The 13,774-nt window shown below is 37.5% G+C and overlaps 1 protein-coding gene across 1 annotated transcript in view; it reads left to right on the forward strand.

Annotated features, from left to right (window-relative positions):
- The window catches only part of LOC124413872 (dynein axonemal heavy chain 2), a 468,252-nt gene that overhangs the window by 16,725 nt on the left and 437,753 nt on the right, over window positions 1-13,774 (forward strand). The window contains exons 6-9 of the mRNA XM_046894658.1: window positions 8,796-9,016; window positions 9,089-9,206; window positions 11,231-11,402; window positions 11,546-11,721. Coding sequence (XP_046750614.1) covers window positions 8,796-9,016; window positions 9,089-9,206; window positions 11,231-11,402; window positions 11,546-11,721 — 687 coding nt within the window. The remainder of the gene's footprint in view (window positions 1-8,795; window positions 9,017-9,088; window positions 9,207-11,230; window positions 11,403-11,545; window positions 11,722-13,774) is intronic.

The following is a 13,774-nucleotide window of genomic DNA, read 5'->3' on the forward strand; positions in this document are numbered from 1 at the left end:
ACCTACTATTCGTATGCTACTCTCAGTCTTTTCTTGAACTATTCCTAGACTTGTAGTTTGTTTTATAATATATCTTATTATTCGCTTGATAGCTTGCCAACGGCTTTCGTTGTGATTGTTGAGGAAGTGACTTACTGAGTTAACTGCTTAGGCTATATCAGGTCGGGTGACCAGGGCCAGGAATATCAGTGATTCCACTGCTTCCCTGGTTTCTGTTGAGTATTTGGGTCGAAGGGTATGGATATTTCTTTGGATTCATTCATCCCAAATCTTCCATCGATCTGTTTGGCATACGCCTTCTGATGTATGTACTTTGTTTCTTTATCTCGGTTTCGCTGTATTTGTAGACCTACACAAGTCCCCCCTTTTTCTACGGTAAGTTCGAATTGTTGTTGCAGTGAGCTCAAGACTTTTTGAAGCGTGTCTTTACTTTTCGCCGCTATCAGCCCGTCGTCTACAAATAGGATCAGGTAGATATTTCATTTTCTATATTTCCTCGAAAGATACATTGTTCAGCAGTACTTTCTTTGAAATCAAATCGCTTCAGGAAAGTTTTGAACTTATTCTTCCAGCACCTCGGTACTTGTTTTAACCCATACAGTTTCATACAGTACAGTACCATACAGTACCTTTTCAAGCTTACACATTTCAGGCCCCTGTACGTTACTTACAGTAACACATTCCGGCACTCGCATGTATACATCATTATCAAGCATTCCATACAAAAATGCGCTTTTTATCAAACTTCACTAGTTCGAAGTCTTCATGTGCCACTATAGCCAGGAACATTTTTATGGATTTATACCTCACCACTGGTGCAAACGTTTCAGAATAATCTCGTCCGGGTTCCTGTAGAAATCATCTGGCACATAGTCGTGCCTTGTAGCGTACTGCTACTCCGTTTTCATCTCTTTTGATTTTGAACATTCACTTTAAATCGATCGGTTTCAGGCTTTCGTTGTCTGGTATTAGCGTCTACGTACCATTTTTATCGTGAGCCTCAAGCTTTTCATGGATAGTTTCCTCCCACTTGTCTGCTTCCAGAGTTGGCATAGCTTCCTGCATAGGGGCAGGTTCGTCACATTCGGTTATGTTTACTTCGTAACTCAGTAATCTTAGCGGATGACTTATATTTTCTCGGTTACGACGCTGGATTCTACCACCCATTGCTTCGTTTGCTGGTTGCTCGGGAGCTTCGACTGCTTGCAGTTGGTTTCTCTGGGCTTCTGAATCATCCACTTCGTTCTCGTCGGCTTCGTGGAACTCCTCTTCGTCTCCTTCGTCTTCGACATCAGGCTGTGCTGTTAGGTACAGCATGATCTGCAACTATGGCGTAGGTACAGAGTTTTTTGGCGTCGGATTCTCGTTGAATGACACACTTCTTGAGTGTGTTATCTTCCTCATTGTCGGATTTAATAGCCTATAGTTAGTTGATTCTGCCTGATAACCAACTAATTTCAGTTTCTCTGCGTTGGAGTCGAGTTTTGTTCCCAGCTGATTCGGTATGTGTATTGTGACGTTGCACCCCGCGTGCACGTCACAATAAGCCCCAAACCCGCGGAGCGAGGCTGAACAACGCCGAACCGGCCCGGGCGCACCCGAAGACGTGCCGGGCCGGCCGGAGACGACACTCTTGTGCCAACTTCAGCCGAAGAAGGAAGCATCGACGACGCCACTTCCACGCTAAAGAAAAGGTCAGCTGATCCGTATTTGCTCCTCTGTGCAACCACCACGCTAATCACCCCCTCCTCCAGTCACCGCATCGCACCACTGCACCCTCACCCAAATCCCTCCACCCCCCCACACACTTACACACGCACACACTCACATACCCTCGCACTCACACCATCATTTGTACCTACTCATTAGTTTTAAGAAATTAGGCTTAAGTTCACGCTAATCGGCTGGGGCGTGACCAGCCGCCACGCGGGATCCCTCCTATTGTAATTTAGTTTTCAAGGCTCTTCCGAGACCCCGCAAAATACAAACATTACCAAAAAAAATACTATTTCGACGAGTACGGCTCTCACAACCCCGTCTCTCGTCTCCCCCTCCCCATCCATTTAAAGTGCATATAAAGACCCGTTGTACACCTCGAAAACGCTGGGATGCAAAACTCTTATACCGCTCAAGCGATCAGAGTGAAACTTGGGCAGTTAATGCCTGATTTAGGCAAAAAGTGGAGCATCTTTTTACTTTTTCAAAATTTTGAAAAAAAATTTACAGATTAGTTACCACTCACAGAAATTGGCCAAATTTTCACAGTTACACTGAATTGATTGAACTATCCGGTATGATGCCACTCGGCGATGATGAAACACACATTTTAAACCCAGTTCCATGAGATTCAATAGTGAAATGACGAAATGGCAGCTGATCTGGTTTTTAATTACGAAGTACACTGAAATCTCATTTTGGCGACATTTGTTACCGATATTACACGCATACACTACCGGCATGCGCGTAATATCGGTGAGACATTACCGACATGCATGAAAGGTAGGTAACAAATGTCGCCAAAATGAGATTTCGGTGTTCTTCGTAATCAAAAACCAGATCAGCTGCCATTTCGTCATTTCACTATCAAATCTCATGGAACTGGGCTCAAAATGTGTGTTTCATCATCGCCGAGTGGCATCATACCGGATAGTTCAATCAATTCAGTGTGACTGTGAAAATTTGGTCAATTTCTGTGGGTGGTAACTAATCTGTAAATTTTTTTTCAAAATCTTGAGAAAGTAAAAAGATTCTCCACTTTTTGCCAAAATAAGGCATTAACTGCCCAAGTTTCACTCTGATCGCTTGAGCGGTATGGGAGTTTTGCATCCCCGCGTTTTCGAGGTGTACGACGGGTCTTTATATGCATCTTAAAGTGTGAGGCCTCCCCTCGTCACAGTATATAGGCGTCAGACCCAAATTTTCTTAGGTGTGTTGAGGATGGTTTCTTCCCTAACCACACTTCATACGGCGTTATATTGCAGAAATACGCCAATATATGATCAAGGATTATCAAAAATCAACGTCAAATTTTTGAAGATGAACGAAAATGGTCTGCAGTTGAACAAAAATCATTCCATATTTACTTAGGTTTAACGCCAGATGTGTGTAATGAATATTTCTCTCTACGATATTTTTATTCATTCACCAAAAGGCTTTGCTTCAGTAAAATTTAAACACGATAATGTGTTTCTTACAAGAGTAATACCCCGTATTGAGCAATTTTACTTGACACATTATGTACAAAGATTATGCTGCTGAAATTTGCATCGTTAATAACACGAACTATCGTTTAACAAGTACAAATATTCGTCACTAATTTTTAGTCATCATTATAGATATAGTCATATGTTAAAACTGTTGCTAGTCAAGAAGTTTTATAACAAAGTTGGCTGTTGCATGAAGATTATGATGTTAATTTCAATAATACAATCTCATAAAAATATATTTATAACGTGTTGAATAAAAACCAAATTTGCAAAAATGTATCTATTTTGTTAACTAATTATTTATGTCGGTCCATAGTTTACATGATTTCTCTTTACAATTTTATTTATAATTTCTGTATTATCATTCTCGGATAATCGTTTCTTCGAGGTTGATTAAAGCACAAACGACAAAAATTATTTCATCAACATGAGGGAACAGTGATACAGGCACTTTCCAAAATATATTGAAATCTTCAATCCGTTCCGTAATCCGTTCTATATGTATTCGCACTGAAGCGATAGCAAATGTTTCCTTCACTTCTTTAGGTGAAAATTGAGGGTTGTGCAGAACGGAGGCAGAATTTATTTTTTTTTGCAAGGCTCCAGGTCAGTCATATTAATTATATCTTCACTGAGACCGTTTGGCATTCATGCAACCTATTATAACGATTTTGTTCACTGTTTGTGTTTTCTTTGGTTTGTCATTAGAATTGTAATAAACATAAAAAAAACCGTCCTGAGGATGACCCTAAACTTGGGGTCGAAACGTTGACAAAAAAAATATATTTGTTAATTGGACCTACATTTCTACGATCCTTCTTACATAATTTATTTTTACTTGAGCACGAATTGTGGGGAAACCTTTATCCGCAAGAACAACATCTGCAGGTTCGATTAAATCTATCAAACCACAACGTAATGAAACAATCACCTGCCCTAAGCTGACATACCTATTTGGAGTACATCCCACTAAAAACTTCAGATTTTAGTGTTCTTCGTTGGTTTCTAATCCGTTGGATTTTCACTGAAATCACAAATAAATTGGAGGTTATGGCTGAATTCCAACTCAAATTCCAAAAATTCCAATTTTTAAACGCTGAATCTTATATTTCAGGGAGAATTGTTTAACAATGTACGAGTTAACTAATGAACTGCCTTATTATAAGAAACATGATAATACTGACACGTAATTCTTAACTGGTTTAATCCATTTTGTCTGCTTCTCACTTTTCCACGGGGCTCCGAGTGTGCTCGTGGAAAATGGGTAAAACTTCACTGGTGGATTAACGTTTTTTAGTCGAAATGACGTATTCAACCAGCCTCGAATGCAACAGTATCGTCTCGATGATGACAGTACGAAAAAAATATCTGTATTCCGTCAATTAACACAAGAAAATGGTAATGGCCGTTTACACGCGTTGTTATTTCCACCCCTATAATATTCAGATTGTTCGTTTGATGGAACTGTCAGTGCCACCACCATCCCTTATTGTTCTCAGTAAAAACAAACAAGCAAACGTCGTTAAAGGTTGACTAGAGCATGCTCTTAGTGTAGTAGATTGGTGCATAAATGTGCTTCCATTTTTGTCCAGCTTGTAATAATGTGCAACATTAATTACCTGACGTTCGGAGTTAAGAAATTAAAAAAAAATAATACATAAAATTGAATTTCGTCGCGACTGGAATGCGAAATGGGTAAGGAGACATGTTTGGGAACATGTCTTCTCGAAGACAGGATCAGACGGATGTCGCTCAAGTTAAACCAGCCCGCTCACCCATAGTCGCCGAGGACTTGCCTTAACGCCGGCTTCTCCGGCAGCCATTACAGTCTCATTTGCTTCACGCTCACCACGTGCTATCAAAAGTGATTTTGTGAAAATCAACTTCTTTGCGCTCTTTATTGAAATAGTCTTCTCATGTGGTTATTACAATCTCAATCGTCTTCTCATGTGATTAATACAATCTTAATAGTCAACTCAAGTGATTAATACAATCTTTGGAGTCACTCAAGTGATTAATATAATCACGAGATTCTCATCAGTCACACTCATTCACACTGAGTTAACCTCGATAAACTACGATGTTAAATAAACCACATCATTGCAAGTGTTCATCGCCCTTATCATCCCATTTCACTCATTTTCTCAACAATGCACAATTGACTGTTTACCGACACTGTCGACTTATCTTGTAATGCAGATTAATGCAATGTTTTACTTACCTTTATTTGAACTTTATATGGTGCAAGTGTGACGGATGTTTGTCGCATTACGCTAGCGCATATTAATCCACACGCTTCCATAATTCCACATACTAATTTGACACGCTTTACATGAGTCGTAAACAACGCGTTACCACTTACTACAGATTGGGGATTGGAATTTTTGGACGCCTACCGCTTTGGAAGCCGGTTCTAATTATGAAATCCATTGTCACTCAATCGACGCATACGTTTGTTTTTTTGGGGCACGCGCTGAGAATGCCGCGCCGCTCGGATGCTTCCCGCTCAGTTGTTTCTGAACAGCAGACGAAACATGACTTTTAGATCGATATATGAAATCGGAACGCTGCTTTTCAAAAGTAATAGATCTAAAAATGGTTTCCTCATTTTTACATATGTGAATTACAAGTATTATCCCGTATTTCAGCCTTACTACAGTGAAATATTAGGCAAATTATTACTCGCTCTCATAAGGGCCTTTATATGACTCGGGGGATAAAGTTCGTAAAGTGGCCACTGCAGTGCCACTATGTGACTTGCACATAGCGAATACATACACTCCATTTACAACCTTCTGAGTTGGATGTTTGTTAACCGCAACCCCCTGGCCCGACGCTAATAATGCTAAGGAGCCGGCCCTGTAGAAAAAGGACCAGCGGCCTGGCTCCGTGCCGGCTGGAAAAAGGACACGCGCGGGTCACTTAGCATGCAGTCTTATGAGAAAGCGACGCAGCTTATACACAGAGTATATGCCCGCGCATCCGCCCACGCCGATCATCCAGGCGGCCTGCCTCTCTCCATGGTCCGCGCTTGTCTACAAGATCCTGGCCGCCGGCCGAGATCAAGACATTCACAGTCATTCAGACATTGCTAACGCAGCCTACCAGTCAAAACAACAACACTCCTGCACCAATAAAGCCGTGTTCACGCACAATCCGTCCTTTTCAAAATTTGTTCTTTTCTTCTCCACCTATCCTCCTACTTTCTTCCTCGATTCTCCTTTCCTGCTCTTCTTTTTTATTCTTTTTTTCTCCCACTCTTTCTTTCCTTTTTTTTTCTTCACCCCCACCCTCCTCCCTCACTTCACCGATACACAGCCTGCGTGAGCGTACACTGTTCTCGAATTTGATGCAAATTTGATCTCTTTTTCCACGGTTCTACCTTCAATCATGTCAGATTTTGTCTCCACGAAGATTATGTATTTCGGTATCCTCCTATCTGATTTCGGGTTCATTTGGTGTATTTTGACTAGGCTTTTCCCACCTATATATATATTCCGAGAATTCGTAAGCTTTTGACCAAGATGTTATCTCTCATTCGACTCCGCCTAAGTAGTCTGAGCACCTTGTTATAGTCGGTGCTAAATTCCTGTTGTGCCGAACATCCCCGAGACCTCGAAAGCCAGAGAAGAGAATAGCACCTTCGATTTCGCTGCACCCAACAATAGCTTCTTCATGTTAAAGTACACCTTTAATTTTACCAGCATTAATCCACGCTCTCTGTTTGTGGTTGTAGAGCAAAGCGATCTGCAAATACCAGTGTCCACAATTTTCTTTTGTTGATCATTACTTACCCATGCTATCATATATCAACATAGATCGAAAGATCTCATGGGCCGTAATGAATGAAAGATTCACCCTTACCGGATGAGGGTTGATCACCTTAAGGATTGTGTACATGTTAAAATGCAAAAGCACACCTCTTACACTAAACTGTTGACGTATATAGGATTCGTGCAATGCTAAGAAATGGTGAGTTTGAATTCTCAAAATATGAGTCGTATAATTTCATTCAAGCAAATAAAACGTGTACGTACAATATAAAAGAGTGACCTACAATCTGTCTAAGTCGACCTGGATATAATGATTAGAATTACACAAAACAATATCAATAGGTAATTAGGGGAAAAAAAGAATGGTTTCAATATGAGAAAGGTTGAGAACTGTGAAAAGGTCCACGAATAAAATGAGTCGACCAAAGGTCAGATTACTAATACTTTATTTAGATTAATAATCTGGCCAACTGAACTGGACCTTTGAATCGCCACAGAGGTCTGAAATTGATGTCCCAGAATAACCTGAAGGTCTTGGATGGAAGCTGGTGTCAAGTACTGAGGTGCTCCCCGCATGTTCTCCTGGTAGAGATCACTTTGATGTCTTGGTTCATAAATTCAACTGTGTTGCATGGTCTTTGATTAGAGCTCAGGTTTCCCGATAGTAAGGGTAGATATTTTTGATGTTGGAAGATTTCATACATCCTGTTGTCGAAAGTCTCGCATCATCTTTCGTTGATTCTGAATAAGTGATCGGAAAAAATGTGTGGGGTAAGCGTTTGACGCAGCAGACACGTGCCGTGGTATTAAAAGTTTAATGAAATTAGACGGCCGTTCGTAACAATATTACCTACTCTCTGGTACTTGTTTGACTACATAGGTTTTGCTCCATACATTTTTATCAGACCAGCAACGGTGTTTTGTTTTATTTCATGCTCGTGCAAAGTGTCTAGTAGAACTCTCCATAAAATTTTTCGAATGATGCCCACGTGGTTTATTATTACACGTATATTTCGTTTTTTGGTTTCTATTCCTATGCTCATTAAAGAAGCATAGTTCAACATCGGTAATGGCCAACTTCTGCAAGTGATCGGATCTCGAAGCTTATGCTGCTCTTCTTATTTTTAATTGAAGTTGAATTTAAAATTACCTAATATTTCATGGTTCAGGATTTTGATTAGCAGTTAAGTTATCGTTAAGTACGACAAGACTCAATATTTTAAAATTAGACAAAAATTGTACTTCATTCTTGATTTGAAACTTTTTTTAACTCTAACGTTGCACGATAAGGTGCAGCAAAAAAAAAAGTTTTGATATCAATCTTTTTGATGTGATGAGAGATTGGCTTCGACAATCTTTCTGAAACTTATCAAAAACAATTGTTTCATTAGACCACGTCTTCAGGATTCTTACTGGCTAACAAACTGAAATTCTGTATCGCCATTTGAGGTCGTTTACTAAATGCAGTTATCGGTCATTCATTTTTAATATAAATATGAATTTTATTAGGTGTATTTAATCATATTACATTATAAACATATACGAACGAAATTTCATTTTGCATCTCCCTATTGTAGAAGTTTCACGAAACCCATCCACACGTGATAAATCTTATGGAATGGATACGTATTTTTTTAGTCCTGGAATTAATTCAACCGTTTTTTTGTCATCCTTAAAAGCACTTGCACGCAAAATGCCATGTTTGCTGTGTGTTTATCTTATTTGGAATAATATTGTAAAAATATGTCTCTTAACAACAATATGAGGTTTGATTGATTGATTAAAAGATAACAATTAATATATATGTACTCAACAGCTGATCTCTTGAATAGATTGAACAAACTGAATGATGAATTAGATGGAATTCAACATGCTCTTGATACATATCTAGAAACAAAACGACATGTTTTTCCGAGGTTCTATTTTATATCAAATGATGATCTCCTTGAAATTCTGGCAAACTCTAAGAAGCCTGAACTAATTCAACCGCACGTCAAGAAGTTATTTGAAAATATTAAGTCTCTGAAAATTGCCAAGGTAAATATAATTCATTAAGACAGTTACTTTGGCATTTTATGTCGATTGTAGACACATAATTCAATCCCACAGCAACATCTGACGAATAAACAAGCTATTGAAGGCATGACTTCATCCGAAGGCGAGTATGTTGAGTTTTTGTCCACTACGACACTGGAGGGACCAGTGGAAATATGGTTATGCGAAGTCGGTAAGAAATAAAACCTATGAAAATTCAGTTCATTTCAGGTATTAGTAGTCCTTGCAAAACTATCAACTCTCAGTGGAGACCATTTTCATTTACAATCCAGTGTTTCTAGAAAATTGAGTTACATGATCGCAAGTGGGGCATTGTTGCTAAAGTATCATAATTGCATTATTAATGTTTGTTCAACTTCTGTCCAGCTCTTTGTTGAGAAAAACACAATTTTCAACAGGAAAACTTGTAAAAATTGCCAACTCCAATTGCCAGTAGCGCTGACATGGACCGGCGCGCGCGGTGACGCGCGACGAGACATTTCATTTTTTTTCTCCAGTCCTGGTAACTTCACCATCAATTTTTTCTTTTAGGATTAAAGAGGAAGGATACAGGTATCCGAAAAAAATTATTTCCATGAATTGTTGTTAGTTCCGCGGAAATGGCAGCAAAATCAAAAAAAAAAACGGTGAAAAAATATTGAAAGAAATGTTTTTTTTTTTTCTAAATAAATTTTTTTCATCAAAGCGCATGTTTTTACGAACAGAATGATTGCAGGATCAGTCCGCCCCGATGTACACTTTTGGAGATATGAATTTTCAAACATAGCAGTGCAACAGTGGTATACAAAACTTTACATAGCTCGAACTCCGCCGTTTTTGAAAAAAATTCAAAATCCTTGAAATTATACTTTTTTTTTACACAGTACCACGGATATTTCAAATGGCGCAAAGATCCGTGACTTGACGGTTCTTTTTTTGAGTGAAGTGACGTGGATCCGCTCATATCGTTGGAATAACCCATTTATACCCGAAGTACGACTACAATTATTTGGAAAAATGAAATCAATTACATTCGGAAAATTTAATTACAGGAAAATTCAATACTAATTACATTCGTAATTTGTAATGAGAAGAGAATTCGGTAGTAATTATATTCGTAATTTATAATTTAAATTTTTCTAATTACAAATTGAAAATCTAATTAGTATTTTTGTGTTTTTCTAATTACAAAATCATAAATCAAAATTGTAATAAGTAATTAAAACATAATTAATTCAAAAAATGCCCAACATTGATTGCGGCCGAATTTTGCAAGAAAAAGCCATTGCATGCATTTAACATCAGTTTTTATAAGAGAGATTTAAAATCAGATTTTTATATGCTTTATATTCAATCAATCATTGTATATAATTATCATCAATCCGTTCGATAGATCAATAATTGTATATAATTATCTTCAATACATTTATCCAATTAATAATTATCTAATAAATTAATTACACTCAGCAACAACATTTATTTTAAAGACTTTAAAAATAAAACAAATTTGAAATGAATCGTTGTTTTGGCTTTCGGAACGTGTGTGTTAGATGAGCATTTTTCTCATATCATTGACGTACTTTCATATTTTATGTATATTTCATACGGGCTATTATATCTTTTATTTAAAAGATGATTCTGACAAATTCAAGTTAAAATAAGTATTGTACGCACTGTAATAATTAATCTCAGTAATCATAATACTTAAAACTATCGAGTTTTGTCATTTATTTGTTTTAATAGTAAAAATCCTCTAAATTAGTACACATATTATTACCGCTATTTAAATGTACCCCCAGAAAGTGCATATTATACTGTATCAAATATGGCTGCTCGGTCTTCAAATCATAACACACTTCTTCCGCAGCATGCGCCATCCAGTATTATATAGAGATTAGTGGATATATAGGCTTCTCGCTGCGGTAGAAGAGAAAGCGTCAGCTTGCGCGCTGAATTTTTTTTTTTCATCAGAATGTACTTGGCGCCAGATGCAACCGCGTCTCTTGATGATAAAATACACGTCTTACATGAACTAAGTAAAAAATATTTCAGATTCTTGAAGGACGTGATGTTCCAAAGGTACCCCACTTTACGTTAGGTAACTCAATTTTATTATTGCTTGATATTATAAAAGTCAGTGAAATAAATTCAAAGGTAAATGTGTAAAATAAAAAGTGAAAATATTTCTGCATTTCATTTCATATTGTACTATTGTAGAAACAGCTATGCGGCTTTGTCTTAGAGAAGTATTACGACAATGTCGGATAGCTTTAAGAAAAATGTTGGCGAAACGTGATAGGTGGGTCAAGGAATGGCCCGGTCAACCTGGGATCACTTCGACTCAAATTCAATGGACCACTGACTGTACACGAACACTTTTACATTGCAAGTTAGTCACATCATCATCACATTATTTTCCGCAGCTGATTGTTGAATTCTTCAAACACTACCTGAAGAATAATCTTGCTACAATTAATCATTTTCTAAAGAAATGGAAAATATCTTTTACCTGTACTCAAACTTTCATTGCAGATTACTTGAATCCAAGAAACCATTGAAAAGACTAAAGAAAAAACAAAATCAAGTACTGACAAAGTATTCTGAGGCCGTTCGTGGAAATCTGAATAAACTGCAACGTTTGAAGTTGAAAGCATTAGTTGTAATAGAAATCCATGCCAGGGATGTGATTGAAAAAATGTACAAAATGAGTAAGTGGATTGAATTATATTTTATACTTGCGTATTGAATACTTTCAAGTTCGTGAATTATTTATCAAGAGTCAGTGACATTCATTCTCATTCTATTCTCATGGTCCCCGATTTTTTCGTCACCTTTGGATATCTCAATGTATCAACATTTTTTCGATATATTTATTACAACACCTGAATAATAATTTTTTTAAAGAAAAAGTCTTGAAACTCAATCAGGTTTGCAAATTACACGTTCGATTGATCTATATTTGGCAATAATGCTTGATTTTTACAGCAAGAAAGCTGAGCGGTTAAGTATCAGAATTTTTTTTCGTGGTAGAGTTCTACTTCTTCGACGTCACAAAAAATTATAAAATTCTTAAATTAAATGGATATCTGGACTGGTTTTTGAAAAACATTAACAAGTGTACAAGAATTTTCTTGGGGCTGTTACGTAGGAGGGTAGTCGTGTGAAGAGCGATAAAAGTTTACGACTATTAAAGATAATAATCAATTATGCACCCACGTAACAGCACTGAATAAAAATTAAAACTAAGAAAGACCTACCTTTCGGTACGCCGGTATTTGTAGGATCGTGTTACTATAGTCCTATACAGGGCTGTGAGGTTTGTTTAAATAGGTTGAGGCTAATTTATAATATTAATTGAATCCTGAAATTGGGGAAGGTCGTCGTTCAAAATAAATGGTTTATATGATTTAACTGGTAAAGGATAATATATATAATTCAAACGATAGGCAAATGAAATTGGTGAAATGGTAACAATGAGTAAAGGTTATAATAACAGTTAAATTTCGAGAAGATGAACAATTTGGATTTATAAACGGTTGCGGATATAAAACAAAATAGTAACTTATATCAAGAACATCTATATTGAACGCGTATTAATACTATATGGTCTTTTGAATGCTTGTATCTCTCTTTTTAGATTTATAAGATTGGTAAATTAACGTGCCGATTGGATTGGCCTGCGGAAGCACTCGTTACTAGAAGTATTACTATCAATTGAGAAATAGCCGTTGAGGTTGAGTCGGGAGAATCTCTCTTGGGATGTGCAGGAGCACACAGACGACAACCTTACGTTTTTCTAATAAAACCAACAAGGTCGAGTCGGGATAATCGCTCTCGGGATGTGCAGGAGCACACAGACGCATCTACTACCTTGTATAGAAGATTTTATGTACGTGCTTCCGCCGGTCAATGCATATAGGTTTTATCAAATCACGTTATGAAAACTCGTAATCAATTACAATGTTGAAATGATTAAGATGCTGGGGCCAAGCTGAAGACTGGAGAATCACTCTCGGAATACCCAAAGGATATTTTCTACAACTAGGCTCCAAATCTAATATTGTTTCTTATATAAAAGTTCTTAGAAAACAATATGCTGCTCGAAGATGGCAAGAAAAGCTCATCACCAACTCTTGGTGTTTAATTGAAAGATAATTTTGATGATTTGGTAAAAACAAGAATTTGGAAAGTGTTGGTGAACACTGCTCGAATTCACTTATCTTTCGATGTTGGTGACGACGAGATTGAGAGCCGTTGGATCGTGTCGTTGGTAACTGGAGCAGAGCCTCACCTCAGATGCAGACGAGTATTCGGGTTTCGTAGAAGTTATTTGGCGGATTATTAATGTGATTTAGCGTGAAATTATTATTAATTATTTTAGTCGAACACTTAAATTTACCTGATTCTTGGGAATCAGGGCGGAGCTTGATTTGATTTTTATTTGAGGAAATGAATATCATAAAAATGTCTATTCGCGAAATATTTAGAATAAGTACAGAACAGAAAAGAATTGAAGTTAGGTGATAGTAAGTCTTTGCAATTCACAGAACAAATTAAAAGCTTGAAGATGACGAATCTGCTTGGTACTTTAGCCCGGTCACAATGAAGATTTTCCGAACACTACTATCGACCAGAAGGGCTGACCCGGGTTGACGTCCACGCACCTCGCGACTTGACAGACGAAAGACATGGTTTCTTGGGCCTAACGGTCCAAGAACCCTCGGTGCAACTAAGTTACAACGGTAATTAGCCAATGGGGTG

This window comes from Diprion similis, chromosome 13 (genome assembly GCF_021155765.1).
Source record: "Diprion similis isolate iyDipSimi1 chromosome 13, iyDipSimi1.1, whole genome shotgun sequence".
Classification (NCBI taxonomy): Eukaryota; Metazoa; Arthropoda; class Insecta; order Hymenoptera; family Diprionidae; genus Diprion; species Diprion similis.